The sequence below is a fragment of the Bombina bombina genome, chromosome 4, assembly GCF_027579735.1.
Source record: "Bombina bombina isolate aBomBom1 chromosome 4, aBomBom1.pri, whole genome shotgun sequence".
In the NCBI taxonomy this organism is placed as follows: Eukaryota; Metazoa; Chordata; class Amphibia; order Anura; family Bombinatoridae; genus Bombina; species Bombina bombina.
In genome coordinates this window covers 204899188-204923302 of record NC_069502.1, presented here as the reverse complement: position 1 = coordinate 204923302, position 24115 = coordinate 204899188, and the positions used below count along the sequence as shown (strand labels likewise).

Genomic DNA, 24115 nt, shown 5'->3' with positions numbered 1-24115 from the left:
AGAACCGAAAATTCCAGAAGAACCTGCAATTCCTAAGCTTGATAAGGTATATAAGGACAGGGTGGTGTCTCAGGCCTTCCTGGTTCCAGTTAAGATGGCAAATATTAAGAATTAATGGGAGCGATTAGGTTCTTCCTTTTCCCCTTCTTCCTTTAAGAAACTGTTCCCCGTCCCGGTACTGTCCCTAAGGTGGATGGTGCTACCTCCACACTCGCAAAGCGGACAACTATTCACCTGGAGGATAGTTCGTTGTTTAAAGAGCCCATGGATAAAAAGTTGGGAAACATGTTAAGGAAAATGTTTCAACACACAGGATTTGTTTAGCTGTGACATATTGGTGTGAATCCCTGTGTGAAATGATCGAGGCGGAGACTTCCATTGACGAGATACAGGACAAGATTAAGGCGCTGAAGATCCCCAATTCTTTCATATGTGATGCCAAATTATTCACCTGAACGCTAGGTGTCAGGTTTTTCCGTTTTAACTCACAGGGCTCTGTGGCTAAAGTCTTGGTCTGCGGACATGACCTTTAAATCGAGGCTGTTGTCTCTGCCTTTTCAAGAAAAGATTCTGTTCGGTCCAGGATTGGATTCGATCATATCCACGGTTACAGGAGGCAAGGGAGCTTTCCTACCGCAGAGTAAGAAGGCTAAGCCTAAAGGATCTACTTTTTCATTCCTTTCGTACGAACAAGGCCCAGCACCAGCAGCCCGCCGCAAAAGCGGACCAGTCCAAAGGAACTTGGAAGCCTACTCATTCTTGGAACAAGTCTAAGCAGAGAAAAATAGGCATAAAGGGGCGGACCCCGACCGGTCTCTGGACCAAGTAGGGGGCAGATTATCTCTCTTCTCAGAAGCATGGTTGTAGGACGTTCAGGATCCTTGGGTTCTGGACGTTGTCGCCCAGGGCTACAGGATAGAGTTCAGATCCCATCCGCCCAGGGGCAGATTCCTCCTATCAAACATGTCTTCAAGACCGGAAAAGAGAGATGCCTTTCTAGAATGTGTGAGAGATTGCTCCTCTCTAGACGTCATTGTACCAGTACCCCAAGCAGAAAGGGGTCTAGGGTATTCAAATCTTTTTGTGGTTCCAAAGAAGGCGGGCACGTTCCGCCCGATTCTGGACCTAAAGTGTTTAAACAAGTTTGAGTGTTCCATTGGAAACAATCAGATCTATTCTGACCCTAGTTCAAGTGGACAGTTCATGACTACCATAGACTTGAAGGACGCTTACCTTCATGTGCCAATCCACAGGGACCACTTTAAGTTCCTGGGATTTGTGTTTCTGGACCATCACTTCCAGTTTGTGGCCCTTCCCTTTGGTCTGGCGACGGCCCTGAGAGTATTCACGAAGGTTCTGGGGGCTCTATTTGCTGTGGCGCCCTATCTGGATTACTTCCTAGTCCAGGCGCCGTCACTCAGTCTTGCAGAGGATCATTTGAGGGCTCCTCTTCTTTTGCTCCAATCTCACGGTTGGAAGATCAACTCAGGAAAGAGTTATCTGATTCCCAACAACAGGATGGAGTTCCTGGGTACGATAATAGCATAGACGTCATTCCATTCGCCAGCTTCCATCTCAGACCTCTTCAATTGTGCATGTTGAGACAGTGGAACGGCGATCATTCAGATCTATTGGCAGATATGCATGGATTCTCTGACTCTAATCTCCCTCTCGTGGTGGATCCGTCCAGAGCAACTGTCCATGGGGACATCCTTCTTGAGACCGTCCTGGGAGAATGTGACCACGGACGCGAGTCTGGCAGGATGGGGAGCGGTTTGGGGTGCAAGGATGGCACAAGGAAAATGGTCCCGGTAGGAGTCTCTCCTTCCGATAAATATTCTGGAACTCAGAGCAATCTACAACGCTCTTAAGGCATGGCCTCTTCTGGGGTCGTTCAACTTCATGAGATTCCAGACCGACAACATTACCTTGGTGGCTTACATCAACCACCAGGGGGGTACGAGGAGCTCTCTAGCTATGATGGTGTCTCCAATCTTGGGTTGGGGGAGTCCCACAGCTGCTCGCTCTCAACGATTCACATTCCAGGTGTGGATGACTGGGAAGCAAACTTTCTCAGGCAATCCTTCCATCCGGGGGAATGGTCTCTTCACCCCGAAGTGTTTGTGGAGGAGCATGAGACAGCGGGTCATAAGCCTCCTTAGAGGATCACGGCTCATTCAACTAGAGCTGTGGCTTCTTCTTGGGCCTTCAAGAATGAGGCCTCTTTGTAGCAAATTTGTAAGGCGGCTACCTGGTCCTCCTTACACACTTTTACTAAGTTTTACAAATTTGACGTTTTTGCTTCTGCGGAAGCTGTTTTTGGGAGAGGGGTTTTGCAGGCTGTGGTGCCCTCAGATTAGGGTCCGCCTTTTCCCTCCTAGTTTCATTGTGTCCTCTGGAGCTTGGGTATATGTTCCCAACAGTAATGAATGAAGCCGTGGACTCTCCTCCCCTTTAGATGGAAAACATAAATTATGCTTACCTGATCATTTCATTTCCATCGAGGGGAGGAGAGTCCACGGCTCCCGCCCGGATCTCCGATGGGCGGACCTAAATTTCATTTATCTTCTGGCATCATTTATACCCTGATATTTCTCCTATTGTTTCTTATTCCCTCGGCAGAATGACTAGGGGATGGGGGAGGTATTTAAGCTTTTGGCTGTGGTGTCTTTGCCTACTCCTGGTGGCCAGGTTCTTAATTCCCAACAGTAATGGATGAAGCCGTGGACTCTCCTCCCCTCGATGGAAATGAAATTATCAGGTAAGCTGTGATAAGCTCTTCTAAGCATATTGAATCTCAGTTCCTCTCAGAGTACAGTGTTTGTCAGAGGGATGTGAGGGGAGTATCGCCTATTGATTTATATGGTTTCTCTCACGGGAAATCTTTTCACAGGTTTTCTGTTATTGGTCGTAGGGATTCATCTCCTACTTCCCTTTTCAGATAGACGATATACTCTTATATAATTACCTCTGCTGATAGTTTTCAGTACTCGTTTGGCTGTCTGATACATACTTAACGAAAGACACCCATCCACATATAGCACTGTTAAGACACTCAGCTATGTTTAGCGCTTTATGAATTTATATAAAGTTTTAAATATATGTATTTACTTATTTTCCATGAGTCAGGTCTATGTATATTTCCCTTTGCGGTCTAACAGTTTCAGTATGGGAATCATGTTTTAGGAAGTTATTTTTCTTACCTTGGTTATAGTCTAGCAAAATTAGGCTCGCTAGGTCGCAAAATACTGTTATTTATTCAGTCATTTTTGGCGCGAGATTTTTTTTGCGCGAATGTGCGTCTATGACGCAAGTTTGTAATTTCCTGCATCTTAGTTGACGCTAGGTTGTTTGGCGCGAAGTTGCATCTGTTATGACGCGAGTTGCGTCATTTCCGGATGTTAGTTTGCGGCAAAAAAAATATAACTTACTTTTTGCGTCGTGCTTCATACTTGGCGCCAAAAAATTGTTTTTATTTAACCCCACTTCCTATATGCTCCTTGCCTTCTTTATGCTCAGAGGGCTATGCTGTTTGCTTTTTTTGCCTATTTTAGCATTTGCATTTTTCCCCATTCCTGAAACTGCTATATGAGGAAATTGGATATTTGTTTAAATGTTGTTGTTTTTTTTACATTTTTCAAGATGTCCCAATCTGATCCTGTCTCAAAAGCTACTGTAGGAACCATGCTGCCTAAACACAGTTCTAACAAAGCTAAGTGTATCTGTTGTAAGATAACTGAGATTATATCTCCGGCTGTAGTATGTAACAGTTGTCCTGATAAGCTTTTGCGTGCCGAAAATGTTTCTATTTTACAGTATCTGTTGTTCCCGCAACATCTAATGTACATGATATCCCTGTTGATATGAAAAATGATATTTCTGATGCAATACAGAAGGCTATGTCTGCTATTCCACCTTCTAATAAACTTAAAAGGGTCTTTTAAAACTCTTTGGATATTGAGTAATCTGGTCCTCTTGATATCAAATCCAGTAAACTTTTAAATTCCGTTTATAAACCTGTGATTACTCCTGAGGTTTTCCCTGTTCCTAATGCTATTTCTGATGTGATTGCTAAGGAATGGACTTTTGTTCCTTCTTCTAGGTTTAAAAAGTTGTACCCTTTGCCAGTGGCTAAATTAGAGTTTTGGGAAAAAGTCCCTAAGGGGATGGGGCTATTTCTACTCTTGCCAAGCGTACTACTATTCATATGGAAGATAGTACTTATTTTAAGGATCCTTTAGATACGAAAATTGAATCTTATCTAAGGAAAGCTTATTTATATTCTGGCTGTATTCTCAGGCCTGCCATTTCTATGGCTGATGTTGCGCCTGCATCAACTTTTTGATTGGATAGCTTAGCACAACAGGAAACAATCCTGATTTGTCTAGCATTGTTCGTTGGCTTCAACATGCTAATTTTTTTTATCTGTGACGCTATTTTTTATATCCTCAAGATTGATATTAAATCTATGTCTTTAGCTATTTTAGCTAGAAGGGCTTTATGGCTCAAATCATGGAATGCCAACATGGTATCTAAATCTAGATTACTATCTCTATCATTCCAGGGTAATAATTTATTTGATCAGTTGAATTCTATTATTTCCACTATTACTGGGGGAAAGGGAGTTTTTTTGCCCCAATATAAAAAATCTAAGGGTAAATCTAAAGCTTCTTATCGTTTTCGTTACTTTCGTCAGAATAGAGAACAGAAAACCACTCCTTCCCCTAAGGACTCTGGTTCCAATTGGAAGCCATCTTCGAGTTGGAGTAAATCCAAGCCTTATAAGAAACCAAAGCCAGCCCCAAGACTGCATGAAAGTGCGGCCCTCAATCCAGTTCTACTGGTGGGGGGCAGATTGAAATTATTTCAAGTCGTTTGGGCAGATTCCGTTCAGAATCATTGGATTCAGATCATTGTCTCTCAGGGGTATCAAAAAGGTTTCAGAATAAGACCTCCTGTGAGAACCTTTTTTCTCTCTCACGTTCCAACAAATCCTGTGAAAGCTCAGGCCTTTCTGAAGTGTGTTTCAGATCTGGAGTTTTCAGGGGTAATTGTACCAGTTCCACCTCAGGAACAGGGTCTGGATTTTTATTCAAATCTATTAATTGTCCCAAAGAAGGAAAATTAATTCAGACCAGTTCTGGATCTGAAGTTTTTGAATTATTTTGTAAGGGTGCCAACTTTCAAGATGGTGACTATAAGGACTATTCTCACCTGATGAAGCAGTCAGCTAACCGGGAAACGCGTTGTGTGTGCTTTCTTATTTGTTTTAATAAAATAGGTATTTTTTAAAACTGTATAACAAATTTTATGTAATTCGAGTGGAGCTGCAGCACCTGTCATTGCTGGGAACGCACTGCTGGTTTGTGTGTCCATCATCCTAGATTGGGCTCCCTACACCTCATTGAGAGACTTCTCTGTGATCCTGACACGGAAAAGTTATCAGCGAGAGGATAGCTATTTGGATAGCTAATAATAATCCAGAGTGCTCTTGTGGCACTTCTCAAGTGCCTTACTTCTAGTAAGTACCCCATTTTCTCCAACATTGGTGTGTCCGGTCCACGGCGTCATCCTTACTTGTGGGATATTCTCTTCCCCAACAGGAAATGGCAAAGAGTCCCAGCAAAGCTGGCCATATAGTCCCTCCTAGGCTCCGCCCACCCCAGTCATTCTCTTTGCCGTTGCACAGGCAACATCTCCACGGAGATGGTTAAGAGTTTTTTGATGTTTAAATGTAGTTTTTATTCTTCTATCAAGTGTTTGTTATTTTAAAATAGTGCTGGTATGTACTATTTACTCTGAAACAGAAAAGGATGAAGATTTCTGTTTGGGAGAGGAAGGTGATTTTAGCAGACAGTAACTAAAATCGATTGCTGTTTCCACATAGGACTGAGATGAAGTAACTTCAGTTGGGGGAAACAGTTAGCAGACTTTTCTGCTTAAGGTATGACTAGCCATATTTCTAACAAGACCATGTAATGCTGGAAGGCTGTCATTTCCCCTCATGGGGACCGGTAAGCCATTTTCTTAGTCAAACAAACAGAATAAAGGGCTTATTATGAGCTAAAAAACTGGTAGACATTCTTATGGGCTAAATCGATTGCTTTATTTGGGCATTTTATGCATATTTATGCTGACAATTTGCATTTATAAACTTTGGGAACGTTTATTAAACGGCAGGCACTGTGTTAGACACCTTTTCCAGTCAGGGGGCCTTCCTAGTTATAGACTGAGCCTCATTTTCGCGCCATTACTGCCCAGTTGTTTTTTGAGAGCAGGGCATGCAGATGCATGTGTGAGGATCTAAAAATTGCTGGAAAAGCTTCTAGAAGGCGTCAATTGGTATCGTATTCCCCTCTGGGCTTGGTTGGGTCTCAGCAAAGACTATAGCTGGGACTGTATAGGGGTTAAATTTACAAACGGCTCCGGTTCCGTTATTTTAAGGGTTAAAGCTCTGAAATTTGGTGTGCAATACTATTAATGCTTTAAGACACTGTGGTGAAATGGTAATTTTTGAACAATTCCTTCATACTTTTTCACATATTCAGTAATAAAGTGTTTTCTGTTTAAAATTTAAAGAGTCTCTTCTCCCGATAAACATTCTGGAACTCAGAGCGATATTCAATGCTCTCAGGGCTTGGCCTCAACTAGCAAAGGCCAGATTCATAAGGTTCCAATCAGACAACATGACGACCGTTGCGTATATCAATCATCAGGGGGGAACAAGGAGTTCCCTGGCGATGAAAGAAGTGACCAAAATAATTCAATGGGCGGAGGATCACTCCTGCCACCTGTCTGCGATCCACATCCCAGGTGTGGAAAACTGGGAGGCGGATTTTCTGAGTCGTCAGACATTCCATCCGGGGGAGTGGGAACTCCATCCGGAGATCTTTGCCCAAATAACTCAATTATGGGGCATTCCAGACATGGATCTGATGGCGTCTCGTCAGAACTTCAAGGTTCCTTGCTACGGGTCCAGATCCAGGGATCCCAAGGCGACTCTAGTAGATGCACTAGTAGCACCTTGGACCTTCAACCTAGCTTATGTATTTCCACCGTTTCCTCTCATTCCCAGGCTGGTAGCCAGGATCAATCAGGAGAGGGCCTCGGTGATCTTGATAGCTCCTGCGTGGCCACGCAGGACTTGGTATGCAGACCTGGTGAATGTCATTGGCTCCACCATGGAAGCTACCTTTGAGACAGGACCTTCTTGTTCAGGGTCCATTCGAACATCCAAATCTGGTCTCCCTCCAGCTGACGGCTTGGAGATTGAACGCTTGATTCTATCGAAGCGTGGGTTTTCAGATTCTGTGATAGATACCGGTAACTAGAAAGATTTACCATAAAATATGGAAAAAATATATCTGTTGGTGTGAATCCAAAGGATTCCCATGGAATAAGATAAAAATTCCTAAGATTCTCTCCTTTCTACAAGAAGGTTTGGAGAAAGGATTATCTGCAAGTTCTCTAAAGGGACAGATCTCTGCTTTATCTGTCTTACTACACAAAAGACTGGCAGCTGTGCCAGATGTTCAAGCATTTGTTCAGGCTCTGGTTAGGATCAAGCCTGTTTACAGACCTTTGACTCCCCCCTGGAGTCTAAATCTAGTTCTTTCAGTTCTTCAAGGGGTTCCGTTTGAACCTTTACATTCCATAGATATTAAGTTACTATCTTGGAAAGTTTTGTTTTTGGTTGCAATTTCTTCTGCTAGAAGAGTTTCAGAGTTATCTGCTCTGCAGTGTTCTCCGCCCTATCTGGTGTTCCATGCAGATAAGGTGGTTTTGCGTACTAAGCCTGGTTTTCTTCCTAAGGTTGTTTCTAACAAAAATATTAACCTGGAGATAGTGGTACCTTCTTTGTGTCCGAATTCAGTTTCAAAGAAGGAACGTTTGTTACACAATTTGGACGTAGTCCGTGCTCTAAAATTCTATTTAGAGGCTACAAAAGATTTCAGACAAACATCTTCCTTGTTTGTTGTTTATTCTGGTAAGAGGAGAGGTCAAAAAGCGACTTCTACCTCTCTTTCCTTTTGGCTTAAAAGCATCATCCGATTGGCTTATGAGACTGCCGGACGGCAGCCTCCTGAAAGAATCACAGCTCACTCCACTAGGGCTGTGGCTTCCACATGGGCCTTCAAGAACGAGGCTTCTGTTGACCAGATATGTAAGGCAGCGACTTGGTCTTCACTGCACACTTTTGCCAAATTTTACAAATTTGATACTTTTGCTTCTTCGGAGGCTATTTTTGGGAGAGAGGTTTTGCAAGCTGTGGTGCCTTCCGTTTAGGTAACCTGATTTGCTCCCTCCCTTCATCCGTGTCCTAAAGCTTTGGTATTGGTTCCCACAAGTAAGGATGACGCCGTGGACCGGACACACCAATGTTGGAGAAAACAGAATTTATGCTTACCTGATAAATTACTTTCTCCAACGGTGTGTCCGGTCCACGGCCCGCCCTGGTTTTTTAATCAGGTCTGATGAATTATTTTCTCTAACTACAGTCACCACGGTACCATATGGTTTCTCATATATATATTTCCTCCTGTCCGTCGGTCGAATGACTGGGGTGGGCGGAGCCTAGGAGGGACTATATGGCCAGCTTTGCTGGGACTCTTTGCCATTTCCTGTTGGGGAAGAGAATATCCCACAAGTAAGGATGACGCCGTGGACCGGACACACCGTTGGAGAAAGTAATTTATCAGGTAAGCATAAATTCTGTTTTTGTGCGTGAAGTCCTTACACCATTGATATCGCACTATTGTGGCTCCTTCTTCTCTTTTCTTTCACCATAAGGACTATTCTGCCTTTTGTTCAGCAAGGTCATTATATGTCCACAATAGACTTACAGGATGCATATCTTTACATTCCGATTTATCCAGACCACTATCGGTTTCTGAGATTTTCTTTTCTAGACAAGCATTACCAATTTGTCGCTCTTCCATTTGGCCTAGCGACAGCTACAAGAATCTTTTAGAAGGTTCTCTGTGCCCTTCTATCTGTAATTGGAGAGCAGGGTATTGTGGGGTTTCATTATTTGGATGATATCTTGGTACTGGCTCAATCTTTTCATTTAGCAGAATCTCACACGAATCAACTAGTGTTGTTTCTTCAAAGACATGGTTGGAGGATCAATTTACCAGAGAGTTTCTTGATTCCTCAGACAAGGGTCACCTTTTTTGGTTTCCAGATAGATTCAGTGTCCATGACTCTGTCTTTAACAGACAAGTGACGTTTGAAGTTGGTCTAAACCTTCAGTCTCGATCATTCCCTTCAGTGGCTATGTGCATGGAAATTTTAGGTCTCATGACTGCAGCATCGGACGCGATCCCCTTTGCTTGTTTTCATATGAGACTTCTGCAGCTTTGTATGCTGAATCAATGGTGCAGGGATTATACTCGGATATCACAATTGATATTCTTAAATCCCAACACTCAACTATCTCTCTGACTTGGTGGCTAGACCACCATTGTATTGTTCAAGGGGCCTCTCGTTCGTCCTTCCTGGACTGTAGTCTCTACAGATGCAAGTCTTTCATGTTGGGGAGCTGTCTGGGGATCTCTGACAGCACAAGGGGTTTGGAATTTTCAAGAGGCGAGGTTACCAATCAATATTTTATAATTTTTTGTGCTATTTTCAGGGCTCTTCATGCTCGGCCTCTATTAAAGAGAGAACCATTAATTTGTTTTCAGACAGTCAATGTCACAACTGTGGCATATGTCAATTATCGGGGTGAGACTCGCAGTCCTTTAGCAATGAAAGAAGTATCTCTGATACTTTCTTGGGCGGAATCCAACTCCTGTCTAATTTCTGTGATACATACCCCAGGTGTAGACAATTGGGAAGCGTATTATCTCAGCCGTCAGACTTTACATCCGGGGGAGTGGTCTCTCCATCCAGATGCATTTTGTACAGATGTGGGGTATTCCAGAAATAGATCTGATGGCTTCCCATCTAAATAAGAAACTTCCCAGGTACCTTTCCAGTTCCAGGGATCCTCAGGCGGAGATGGTGGATGCGTTAGCATTTCCTTGGTTTTACCAACCTGCTTACATTTTTCCGCCTCTAGTTCTTCTTCCAAAGATGATCTCCAAGATCATAATGGAACAATCTCATGTGTTTCTGATAGCACCAGCATGGCCTCACAGGTTTTAGTATGCAGATCTTGTCCGGATGTCCAGCTGCCAACCTTGGCCACTTCCTTTAAGGCCAGACCTTCTGTCTCAAGGGCTGTTTTTCCATCAGGATCCCAAATCGCTAAATTTGAAGGTATGGAAATTGAACACTTAGTGCTTAGTCCATAGAGGTTTATCTGACTCTGATTAATACTATGTTACAGGCTCGTAAGTCTGTTTCAAGGAAGATTTATTATCTGGTTTGGAAACCCTATATTTCTTCTATAAGATACGACGAGTCCACGGATTCATCCTTTACTTGTGGGATATTATCCTCCTGCTAACAGGAAGTGGCAAAGAGCACCACAGCAGAGCTGTCTATATAGCTCATCCCTTGACTCCACCCCCCAGTCATTCTCTTTGCCTACTCTAAGCAATAGGAAGGGTAAAGTGAAAGAGGTGATAAAATGTTCGTTTTTATTTTATTCAAGCAAGAGTTTTTTATTTTAAATGGTACCGGTGTGTGCTATTTTCTCCCAGGCAGCAGATGGATGAAGACTTCTGCCTGGAGGCTGATGATCTTAGCAGTTGTTACTAAGATCCAGAGTAGTTCCCACAGAATGGCTGAGGAGTACTTAAGAAACTTCAGTGTGAGGAACGTTTTTCATGCTATAAGCATTGAGGTATGTTCAGTCATTTTTTTCTGTAGAGACTGTGTTATTTCAGAATTGGCTGACAGTATCCCCATGAGGGAAAGGGCAAGCAGTAATCCTAATGTATAAAGAGGGGTATTACTGGACTTGCATATTGGGCTATAAAAAAATGGTTGACACTGATGTTATGATGTTTGTGGGCAAACGTTTTCGTGATTGGGAGTTACAGATAACGTTTTTTATGACAGACGTTTTGTTACTTTATTGAAGTATAGAGGGTACACATGGCTTCACTTATGGGTATATGAACCCACATGGCTAGGTTTTAGACCGCTCTGGTGCGGTTATTTTAGGCTGTGAGACATCGAGTGAGATGGGCGGGGCCTATTTTCGCGCCTCAATTGCGCAGTTGTTTTTCCCAGACAAGCAGCAAGCTCCAACTCCGGTGGGCCTTTCAGAGACAGTTTGGGCCTAATCGAAGGTTTAATCCGATTTTACAGACCCCTGAGGGTGTTTTTATTTGAAGTTAACGTTTTATAGCATAACGTTTTTTTGGTAAGGGTTTTGGTAAAAGTATTCCTTTCCTTGTGGGGCAAACTTAGCTGACAAGTTGGGATGCTTTTATCATAAAATTGTGATAATTTTATCGTTTTAAAGCAGTTTTGGGAAAATTGTATGCTTTTTTCCTCTTAAAGGCGCAGTACCGTTTTTTTCAGATTATTTTTTCACTAAATAAAGTGTTGTCAAGCCTGTTTGTGGTCATTACTAGCCTGTTTAACATGTCTGACATTGAGGAAAGCCAATGTTCCATGTGTTTAGAAGCCATTGTGGAACCCCCACTTAAAATGTGTCCCTCATGTACTGAAAGGGCCTTACATTGCAAAGAACATATTTTAGCTGATAAAAGTATGTCTCAGGATGATTCTCAGTCAGAAGAGAATCAGGTTATGCCATCTACTTCTCCCCAAGTGTCACAACTTTTAACGCCCGCCCAAGCGACGCCAAGTACTTCTAGTGCGTCTAATTCTTTCACCCTGCAAGATATGGCTGCAGTTATGTCTACTACCCTCACAGAGGTATTATCTAATCTTCCTGGTTTGCAGGGGAAGCGCAGTAGGTCCGGTATTAGAGTAAATGCTGAGCCCTCTAATGCTTTATTGGCCATCTCCGATGTACCCTCACAGTGTTCTGATTTGGGGGTGGGGGAATTGCTGTCTGAGGGAGAGCTTTCTGATTCAGGAAAGATGTTTCCTCAAACAGACTCAGATATGACGGCCTTTAAGTTTAAGCTTGAACACCTCCGCTTGTTGCTCAGGGAGGTTTTAGCGACTCTGGATGATTGTGACCATATTGTAATTCCACCAGAGAAATTGTGTAAAATGGATAGATATCTAGAGGTCCCTACTTACACTAATGTTTTTCCAGTCCCTAAGAGGATTTCGGACATTGTTACTAAGGAATGGGATAGACCAGGCATTCCGTTCTCTCCCCCTCCTACTTTTAAGAAAATGTTTCCCATATCTGACACCATTCGGGATTCGTGGCACACGGTCCCTAAGGTGGAAGGAGCTATTTCTACCCTGGCTAAGCGTACAACTATACCTATTGAGGACAGTTGTGCTTTCAAAGATCCTATGGATAAAAAATTAGAGGGTCTTCTAAAGAAATTGTTTATTCATCAGGGTTTTCTTCTACAACCTACAGCGTGCATTGTTCCTGTAACTACTGCAGCTGCTTTTTGTTTCGAGGCTCTAGAGGAGTCTCTTAAAGGGACAGTCTAGGCCAAAATAAACTTTCATGAATCAGAGCATGTAATTTTAAACAATTTTCCAATTTACTTTTATCACCAATTTTGCTTTGTTCTCTTGGTATTCTTAGTTGAAAGCTTAACCTAGGAGGATCATATGCTAATTTCTTAGACCTTGAAGCCTACCTCTTTCAGATTGCATTTTAACAGTTTTTCACCACTAGAGGGTGTTAGTTCACGTATTTCATATAGATAACACTGTGCTCGTGCACGAGAAGTTATCTGCGAGCAGGCACTGATTGGCTAGACTGCAAGTCTGTCAAAGAACTTAAAAAAGGGGCAGTTTGCAGAGGCTTAGATACAAGATAATCACAGAGGTTAAAAGTATATTATTATAACTGTGTTGGTTATGCAAAACTGGGAAATGGGTAATAAAGGGATTATCTATCTTTTAAAACAATAAAAATTCTGGTGTAGACTGTCCCTTTAAGGTTGAGACCCCATTAGATGATATTTTAGATAGAATTAAGGCTGTCAAGCTAGCTAATTCTTTTATTACAGATGCCGCTTTTCAAATGGCTAAATTAGCGGCAAAGAATTCAGGTTTTGCCATTTTAGCGCGTAGAGCGTTATGGCTTAAGTCCTGGTCTGCTGGTGTGTCATGAAAATCTAAGCTATTAGCTATTCCTTTCAAAGGTAAGACCCTATTCAGGCCTAAACTGAAGGAGATCATTTCCGACATCACTGGAGGAAAAGGCCATGCCCTTCCTCAGGACAAGACAAATAGAATGAGGGCCAAACAAAATAATTTTCGTTACTTTCAAAACTTCAAAGGTGGTCCCTCTACTTCCTCCCCTGCCACAAAGCAGGAGGGGAATTTTGCTCAATCCTAGTCAGTCTGGAGACCTAACCAGACCTGGAATAAAGGTAAACAGGCCAAGAAGCCCGCTGCTGCTACCAAGACAGCATGAAGGGGCAGCCCCCGATCCTGGACCGGATCTAGTAGGGGGCAGACTTTCTCTCTTCGCTCAGGCAAGAGATGTTCAGGATTCCTGGGCTTTAGAAATCGTGACCCAGGGGGTATCATCTGGAATTCAAAGATTCTCCTCCAAGGGGGAGATTTCATCTTTCATGTTTGTCTGTAAACCAGACACAAAGAGAGGCGTTCTTACGCTGTGTAGAAGACCTATATACTATGGGTGTAATCTGCCCAGTTCCAAAAGCAGAACAGGGGCAGGGGTTTTACTCCAATCTGTTCGTGGTTCCCAAAAAAAGAGGGAACGTTTAGACTGAGAAATTTGTTTAGAATTTTGAGATCTAAAATCAGAGTCCCATCCTTCAAGATGGAGACTATTTGGACAATTTTACTAATGATCCAGGAGGGTCAATATATGACCACCGTGGATTTGAAGGATGTGTATCTTCATATTCCTATCCACAAAGATCATCACCAGTTCCTCAAGTTCGCCTTCCTGGACAAACATTACCAGTTTGTGGCCCTTCCTTTCGGTTTGGCCACAGCTCCCAGAATTTTCACAAAGGTGCTAGGGTCCCTTCTGGCGGTTCTAAGGCCGCGGGGCATAGCAGTGGCGCCCTACCTGGACGATATCTTGATTCAGGCGTCAACTTAGCATCTAGCCAAATCTCACACGGACATTGTGTTGGCTTTTCTAAGATCTCACGGGTGGAAGGTGAACATAGAGAAGAGTTCACTTGTTCCTCTTACAAGAGTTCCATTCCTAGGAACTCTGATAGACTTGGTAGACATGAACATTTTTCTGACGGAGGTCAGAAAATCAAAGATCCTAACCCCTTGCTGAGCACGTCATTCCATTCCTCGGCCGTCAGTGGCTCAGTGTATGGAGGTTATCGAACTAATGGTTGCGGCAATGGACATAGTTCCATTTGCTCGCTTGCATCTCAGACCACTGCAACTATGCATGCTCAGACAGTGGAATGGGGATTATGCAAATTTATCTCCTCAGATAAATCTGGATCAAGAGACCAGAGACTCTCTTCTTTGGTGGTTGTCCCAGGGAATGTGTTTCCGCAGGCCAGCATGGGTCATAGTGACGACAGACGCCAGCCTCTTGGGCTGGGGTGCAGTCTGGAATTCCCTGAAGGCGCAGGGTGTGTGGACTCAGGAGGGGGCTCTCCTTCCAATAAATATTCTAGAGCTGAGAGTGATATTCAACGCGCTTCAGGTGTGGCCTCAGCTGGCTTCAGGCAAATTCATAAGATTCCAGTCAGACAATATCACGACTGTAGCATATATCAATCATCAAGGGGGAACAAAGAGTTCTCTAGCGATGATGGAGGTTTCCAAAATAATTCGATGGGCAGAGAATCACTCTTGCCATCTATCAGCAATCTATTTCCCAGGAGTGGAGAACTGGGAAGCTGATTTTCTAAGTCGTCAGAATGCCAAACTTCCTTGTTACGGGTCCAGATCAAGGGATCCTCAAGCAGTACTGATAGATGCTCTAGCAGTACCGTGGTCGTTCAACCTGGCTTATGTGTTTCCTCCTTTTCCTCTCCTTCCTCGTCTGATTGCCAGAATCAAACAGGAGAGGGCTTCAGTAATTTTGATAGCACCCGCGTGACCAGGACTTGGTATGCAGATCTGGTGGAAATGTCATCTCTGCCACTGTGGAAACTGCCACTGAGACAAGACCTTCTCATTCAGGGTCCGTTCCAACATCCAAATCTAGTTTCTCTGCGGCTGACTGCCTGGAGATTGAACGCTTGATTTTATCTAAGCAGGGATTCTCTGAGTCGGTCATAGATACCTTTATTCAGGCTCGAAAGCCTGTCACTAGGAAAATTTATCATAAGATATGGCGTAAATATCTTTATTGGTGCGAATCCAAAGGCTACTCATGGAGTAAGATCAGGATTCCTAGGATTTTGTCCTTTCTCCAAGAAGGATTGGAGAAGGGGTTATCAGCTATTTCATTAAAGGGACAGATTTCTGCTTTGTCAATCTTACTGCACAAGCGTCTGGCAGATGTCCCAGACGTTCAGTCGTTTTTTTCAGGCTTTGGTTAGAATTAAGCCTGTGTTTAAACCTGTTGCTCCGCCATGGAGTTTGAATTTAGTTCTTAATGTTCTTCAAGGGGTTCAGTTTGAACCTATGCATTCCATAGATATTAAACTTCTATCTTGGAAAGTTTTGTTTTTAGTAGCTATCTCTTCGGCTCGAAGAGTTTCTGAGCTATCTGCTTTACAATGCGACTCACCTTATTTTATATTCCATTCTGATAAGGTGGTTTTGCGTACCAAACCTGGATTCCTTCCTAAGGTTGTTTCTAATAAGAATATTAATCAGGAAATTGTTGTTCCTTCTCTGTGTCCTAACCCTGCTAAGGAGCATCTGCTACATAACTTGGACGTGGTTCGTGCCTTGAAGATTTACTTGCAAGCGACCAAGGATTTCCATCAAACATCTTCTCTGTTTGTTGTCTATTCTGGAAAGCGTAGAGGTCAGAAAGCTACGGCTACCTATCTTTCTTTTTGGCTGAAAAGCATCATCCGTTTGGCATACAAGACTGCTGGACAGCAGCCTCCTGAAAGGATTACAGCTCATTCTACTAGAGCGGTGGCTTCCACATGGGCTTTTAAAAACAATGCTTCTGTTGAATAGATTTGTAAGGCCGTGACTTGGTCTTCGCTTCATACCTTTTCAAAATTTTACAAATTTTATACTTTTGCTTCTTCGGAGGCTATTTTTGGGAGAAAAGTTCTTCAAGCAGTGGTGCCTTCTGTTTAGGTATCTGTCTTGTCCCTCCCGTTCATCTGTGTCCTGTAGCTTTGGTATTGTATCCCACAAGTAAAGGATGAATCCATGGACTCGTCGTATCTTATAGAAGAAAAGTAAATTTATGCTTACCTGATCAATTGATTTCTTCTATGATACGACGAGTCCACGGCCCGCCCTGTCAATTTAAGACAGATTATATTTTTTTATTTAAAACTTCAGTCACCTCTGCACCTTTTAGTTTCTCCTTTTTCTTCCTATACCTTCTGTCGAATGACTGGGGGGTGGGGTCAAGGGAGGAGCTATATAGACAGCTCTGCTGTGGCGCTTTTTGCCACTTCCTGTTAGCAGGAGGATAATATCCCACAAGTAAAGGATGAATCCGTGGACTTGTCGTATCATAGAAGAAATCAATTTATCAGGTAAGCATAAATTTACTTTTTATGGTGTTTGTCTCATAAAATCTCTTGGCATTCTTTTAGAATTCCTAGAATTTTACAGTTTCTTCAGGATGGTTTGGATAAAGGTTTGTCTGCAAGTACTTTAAAGGGACAAATCTCTGCTTTTTCTGTTTTTATTTCATAGAAAGATTGCTAAACTTCCTGATATTCACTGTTTTGTTCAGGCTTTGGTTCGTATAAAGCCTGTTATTAAATCAATCTCTCCTCCTTGGAGTCTTAATTTGGGTTTGAAGGCTTTGTAGGCTCCTCCTTTTGAGCCTATGCATTCTTTGGATATTAAACTACTTTCTTGGAAAGTGTTGTTCCTTTTGGCTATCTCTTCGGCTAGAAGAGTTTCTGAATTATCTGCTCTCTTACGAGTCTCCTTTTCTGATTTTTCATCAGGATAAATCTGTTTTTCGGACTTCGTTTAAATTTCTTCCCAAGGTTGTGAATTCTAACATTAGTAGGGAAATTGTTGTTCCTTCTTTGTGTCCTAATCCTAAGAATGCTCTTGAAAGATCTTTACATTCTTTGGATGTTGTAAGAGCTTTGAAATACTATGTCGAAGCTACTAAGGATTTCAGAAAGACTTCTAGTATATTTGTTGTTTTTTTTCTGGTTCCATGAAAGATTAGAGAGACTCTGCCATTTCTTTAGCATATTGGTTAAAGCTTTTGATTCACAAAGCTTATTTGGAGGCAGGGCAATCTCCGTCTCAGAGAATTACAGCTCATTCTACTAGATCAGTTGCCACTTCTTGAGCTTTTAAGAATGAAGCTTCGGTGGATCAAATTTGCAAAGCAGCAACTTTTTCTTCTTTGCATACATTTACTAAATTTTACCATTTTGATATATTTGCTTCTTCTGAAGCAGCCTTTGGTAGAAAAGTTATTCAGACAGCTGTCTCAGTTTGATTCTTCTGCTTATGATTTGTTTTTTTCTTGAGATTTATAAGAAAAACTTATTTTTGTTTGGATTTAATTTCTCAGCGGAAATAGCTGTTATTTTATCCCTCCCTTTCTAGATACTCTTCTGTAGTCTTCCACATCTTGGGTATTTCTATCCCATATGTCACTAGCTCTTGGACTCTTGCCAATTGCATGAAAGAAAACCTAATTTATGTAAGAACGTACCTGATAAATTAATTTCTTTCATATTGGCAAAAGTCCATGAGGCCCACCCTTTTTATGCTTTTTTACTCCTTTTTTTGTTATCACCTCACTACTTGGCTATTCGTTAAACTGAGTTGTGGGTGTGGTGGGCGTATTTATAGGCATTTTAAGGTTTGGGAAACTTTGCCCCTCCTGGTAGGAATGTATATCCCATATGTCACTAGTTCATGGACTCCTCGCCAATATGAAAGAAATGAATTTATCAGGTAAGTTCTTACATAAATTATGTTTTTAAAATTAGGCTATTATGTAGATTATTTTGGGAGAGTTTCACATAAAAGTCCTACAGTCTTAGTAGCAGGTAAATAGGCGCCTGCCTTAATTTTTGTCCCACTTATTTACTTGTGGACTCCACAGCTTGTGCATTAGATCCCAGGAGTAATGCCTCTTGGACTTTCACCACCTTATAAATCCAAACATGTATTCTTGCCTTATTAATTCATTTCTTTCATTATGGTGAGAGTCCAAAAGACCTGCCCTCTTCTTTCCCCCCCCCCCAATTGGTGGCAGTTTAGTAGGCAACTCGTTTACCCAGCTTTGTCCTTTCCTACTTCTCTATTTTTTTTCTCGAATATACGTTAGATTGGGATATCAGAGAGGTGAGAGGGATTAAAAGCTTGTGGATTTTTGGGTATCTTTTCCTCCTCCTAGTGGCCAGGAGTTGAACACCTAGGAATAATGACTCGTGGACTCTCACCACCATGAAAGAAATTAATTTATGAAGTACGAATACATTTTTTTTCCAACTCCAGAAATATATATTCTTTTGTAATGTATAGTAAAAGAAAAAAGAGAGCGCACCTCCGACTCAAATAAAAAGTAAAATTGAATTGGTTAAAAAGCCCCTAATAGGCAGACACTCACAAGATAAACGTTAAAATGCAGCACATCAAAAGTACAAGTAGTACCGTCTGGGGTTCCAGCAGCAGCAGCCGGATCAATTCAACAGTTATCCTTGATTGGGAAAGCCAGAGTGTCCAGAGCGTTCTGTGAATGGGGAACATTGTGGTCTGCAATCCCTGTTCAGTCAGCCAAAAACATTCAAAGCGACCTTCCCGGCTGGATGCCTTTGACGGAGCATGGAAGCCGGTAAGGGTCAAGAAACATCAAGGCATTACTCTCCATCTCGGCGGAGCTTTCTCAAGAGGGTGTATGGAGACTAGTAGTTCGTACAACTATATATACCCCTCGTTACCAGTAATAGATAACGTTGATTGGCCATTTCATATTTTGCATTCATTATACAAGTAGCCAGCAAATACAGTAATGATTTTTAATATTTCATGTTATATATACAGTCAGTTCATTCACTATAAAGTACAAATTAAAACAGATGTTCCATACTTGCTAAGGGTTATTAATTCTAATAATTTAGTATAAGAACTAAAATAATTTATATCTGAATACCAATATATCTATTTGTTATACACCTCTACAAACTAAAATGCAAACGTGTATTTATGAATACAGTTAGAAAAAATAAATGATAAATATATATAACATTCCAATAGAAAATAAAAACAGATTATAAAATAATGATAAACGGTGTTGATAAAAGATACATATGTAATTTTTGGAGCAAATTATTGCATTATAACAGACAAACAAATTATATAACCTATTAAAAATGCAAATCCATAATATTAACATGTGAAAAAGAGCTATCAACTAAGCTCTATCTCTATGCTTAGAGAGGATGGTGAAAGTAAAATATATCTCAGGAACTGTAACGCACCCAGAACATATTATAGTGAAAAGAGGCTAGTACAGGAGCTCACTAGATGATAAATCCCTGAATATCTAAATCGATATTCAGGCCTTTGGGACGTAAACAGTCTATTTAGATATTCAGGCATTTATCATCTAGTGAGCTCTCTGTACTAGGTGTGTTACAGTTCCTGAGATATCTTTCACTTTCAGCATCTTCTCTAAGCATAGAGATAGAGCTTAGTTGATGGCACTTTTTCACATGTTATGGATTTGCACTTTTAATAGGTTATATCATTTCTTTGTCTGTTATAATGTAATCATTTGCTCCAAAAATTACATATGTATTTTTTATCAATACCTTTTATAATTATTTTATAATCTGTTTGTTTATTTATTTTCTTTTGGAATGTTCTATATTAGATATACTGGTGTTCAGAAATTAGTAATTAATTTTGTCCTTCTACTTAATTGAGTATTAGAATTAATAACCCTTAGCAAATACGGAACATCTGTTTTTTAATTTGTACGTTATAGTAAATGAACTGACTGTATATATAACACATTATGAAATTTTCAAAATCATTACTGTAATTGCTGGTCACTTGTATAATGAATGCAAAATATGAAATGGCCAACCTTATCTATTACCGGTAACGAGGGGTATATAAAGTTGGGACAAACTACTAGTCTCCATACAGCCCCTTGAGAAAACTCCACAGAGACGGAGCGGAACGCTTTAAGGTTTCCTGCCCCTTACCGGATTCCATATTTTCCATCACAGGTATCCAGCCGGGTGGCCGCTTTGAATGACTTTGTTTTTGGGCTGACTGAACAGCGATTGCAGACCACAACGTTCCTCGTTCACAGAACGCTCTGGACACTGTGGCTTTCCCAATCAATAACTGTGGAATAGGTCAGTTGGCTGCTGCTGGAACCTCAGACTGTACTTCTTGTACTTTTGATGTGCTGCTTTTTAAGGTTTATCTTGTGAATGTCTGCCTATTAGGGGCTTTTTAACCAATTACATTTTACTTTGAGTCGGAGATGCGCTTTTTCTTTTAGTATTACTTCAAGGATTTCGGATCTCTTTATAAAACAAGCGGCCCTCATATACCTGAAATATCTTGTTCGGGCTCTAATTGGTGACTTGATTTTATTTCATTTTATGAGTGTTTTCACTCACACACATCCACCAGTATTACAATCACGGGGTTTTTTTGTGTCCCATGTTTTCAATCACGTTGGGGCAGCACTACGCCACTTTATTTGAACTGCACTATAATTCTGTCACTTGGACTGTCTTTCTGATTTTATTTTACTTTATGGCTATTTTAATTTAACCAAATCTCATTCCACATTTTTTTTTATATAGGGGTATCACCCATTATCAGTTATAATTGTGTTGATTGGTTTTCTTGCGCAACTTTTGTACATTCTGTGTACTTTTTTCTAATGTATAGTAAAACCGATTCTATGAAAACCTTTCTAAAAGCATATATTTTCCTCTTATGTATTCATGTTTATCTGCCCAAAGGGTTGTCAGTTACTATTTTAAATGTCATAGACAACTTAAAATTAAATCTAACACATTAGGGATTAAAGCTTCACTGTTATATCATTATTCTAAAATTAGATTTCTTAAATGTAAGAAACAATACTTTAGATTATTTCATGCATATAAAATCAACCATGTGGTCATTAAAGTAATAAATGTTCTATATCAAGTTGTTACACTTCTGATCTTTATTCCATTGAATAACTAAGCTCATCTGTTACAGAGGAGAGCATAGACAACTCCTGGATGACTAGGAACGACACAATCCAGACTCCAGGAGGGCTTCAAACTCCTCAATTAACATCTACTGTATTGAGGGAGAACCAGCGACAGATGCCAGAGCAGATTCCTGAACAGGAGTCAGAACACAGTTCAGAACCAGACTTCTTACACAAGTATGTATGAGATCAGCTGCATATTTCAGAATTTCATTTCTGTGCTCTACTTTGTAAGGTCTTACGTTTCTCACACAAACTTAAATGTATTGGTGTCTAAATGTAGCCACCAATCAGCAAGCGCTACCCAGGTTCTGAACCAAAAATGGGCCAGCTCTTGAGCTTACATTCAAATAAAGATACCAATAGAACTAAGAAAAATTGATAAAATAAGTAAATTAGATAGTTGCTTAAAATTGTATGCTCTGAATCATGAAAGTTTAATTTTGACGAGACAATTACTTTAATTTTGATTTTCATGTCCTTTTAATAAAGCAAATGTCCATTTTTGAATTTTATGCTTTATTATATATGAAGGGGAATATCGAAAAGATTACACAGACCCTTGTAAGTGGTTAGGGAACATTTTCAGTCAAAATATAGCAGTAGATAGTCTAGAAATTTGGTTCATTCCTTTCCCACAACATTTTAATTGTCTTCTTGTAATGATTTGGTTACATGGTGACAGTTTTAGTAGTTCATAAGAAAATATATTTTATTGTGATCAGTCCCTCTCCACCAACAGCAGTGCTGTTGAACCACCAGTTGGCTTTTTTAACTGTTAACTTTTATTTATTTTTTTTAAATAATTTTATTAAAGTTTAAATAGGATTAACAGACAATGAGATACATAAGAAAATATGATGCATACATTACAATCCCATCTTAATATTCAACAAAGGTCTTGATGTAGCATATTGGTTTAATAGTATACCAATTAAGAGGACCACAATAAAAACAAAACAAGTTACAATATAATAACCATAGGATTATACATCCAAAAATAACATGAAGCTGAATACTGCAGTATAACTGGATATGCTGTCTGTGAATCATAGCATAAGAAATAGGGATAAAACCTTCATTCATGTAAGTGGCAAGAGTCCATGAGCTAGTGACGTATGGGATATACATTCCTACTAGGAGGGGGCAAAGTTTCCCAAACCTCAAAATGCCTATAAATACACCTCCCACCACACACATACTTCAAATTTTACAAACTTTGCCTCCCTGTGGAGGTTGTGAAGTAAGATGTGCTTGATTTTCTTCTGTGAAAGGCCCTTCTAAGCATTTTGAAGCCCGATTCCTCTGAGTACAGTGTTTTTCAGAGGGATGTGAAGGGAGTATTGCCTGTTGATTTAGTGGTTTCACCCATGAGAAATCCTTTCAAAGGCTCTCTGTAATCGGTTGCAGGGATTCATTCCTTGCCTCCCTTTTCAGATCGACGTTATACTCCTATACCATTACCTCTGCTGATATTTTTCTGTACTGGTTTGGCTGTCTGCTATATGTAAATGGGTGTCTTCCGGTACGTATGTATCATTATTTTAAGACACTCTCAGCTATGTTTGGTGCTTTATGTTATAAAGTTTTAAATATATGTATTTGCTTATATTTGCCAAGAGTCAGGTCTATGTATATTTCACTTTTCTGCAGACTATCAGTTTCAGTATGGAATTTTTTTAGGAAAATAATTTTTTATCTCATACCCGGGGTTTGAGATTCTTTCAATTTGACTTTGTTTTCCAAATTTTCGCGGGCAATCTCGGCTCGCAGGGATGCAAAATGCCGTTTTTTGGGGCACAGACATTTTTTTGACACAAAAGTGTCTGAGGTGATGCGCGTTGTTTGGGCGCTGAGGTGCGCTGGTTATGACGCGAGTTGCATCATTTCCTGGTGTTATCTTTGGCGCCAAAATATTTTTATTTCCTTTTTGCGTCTTGCTTGGCTCCAAAAATCTTTTTTATAACCCCTCTTTCTGTTATGCTTCTGGTTCTTGCCATATTAAGAGCTATGATGTTTTTTTTGCATCCTACAGTAGCATAAGCATTTTTTCCCATTCCTGAAATTGCTATATATGAGGAAATTGGATCAAATCTGATCCTGCCTCTGATGTTGCTGTAGAAACCATGCTGCCTGAACACCATTCTACCAAAGCTAAGTGTGTCTGTTGTATATTAAATGCTATTTCTTCAGCCCAATTATATGGCATCTGTTATAATAAGCTTTTGCATGCCGATAATGTTTCTATTAGTACTAATACACCGTCTGTTGTTCCTTCAACATCTAAAGTACCTAATATTCCTGCAGATGTAAAGAATTATATTGCTACAGCTATAGATAAGGCTATGTCTGCTATTCCACCTTCAAATAAACGTAAAAGGTCTTTAAAAACTTCTCATAAATCTGATGAAATTTGTATTAACTGACAGCATACTGAAATATCCTCTGCTGATGAGGATTCCTATGGTTCAGAAGATCCTGATTCAGATTCTGAAATTGACAAATCTTTCCTATCTGTTTAAGATCAATTATATTCGTTCTTTATTGAAGCAAGTTCTGGTTACTTTGGGTATTGAAGAGTCTAGTCCTCTTGATAATAAAGCCAGTAAACGTTTGAATACTGTTTTTAAACCTCCTAAGGTTGCTCCTGAGGATTTTCCTGTTCCAGATGCTGTTTCTGATATGATTACTAAGGAATGGTCTAAGCCAGGTTCTTCTTTCAATTCTTGTTCTAGGTTTAAGAAGTTGTAT

The 24115-nt window shown here is 40.6% G+C and overlaps 1 protein-coding gene across 1 annotated transcript in view; it reads left to right on the top strand.

Moving 5' to 3' along the window:
* Nucleotides 1–24115, top strand: part of STAG1 (stromal antigen 1) — a 788714-nt gene that overhangs the window by 666233 nt on the left and 98366 nt on the right. The window contains exon 25 of the mRNA XM_053709754.1: nucleotides 21370–21541. Within this exon, the coding sequence (XP_053565729.1) occupies nucleotides 21370–21541 (172 nt within the window). The remainder of the gene's footprint in view (nucleotides 1–21369; nucleotides 21542–24115) is intronic.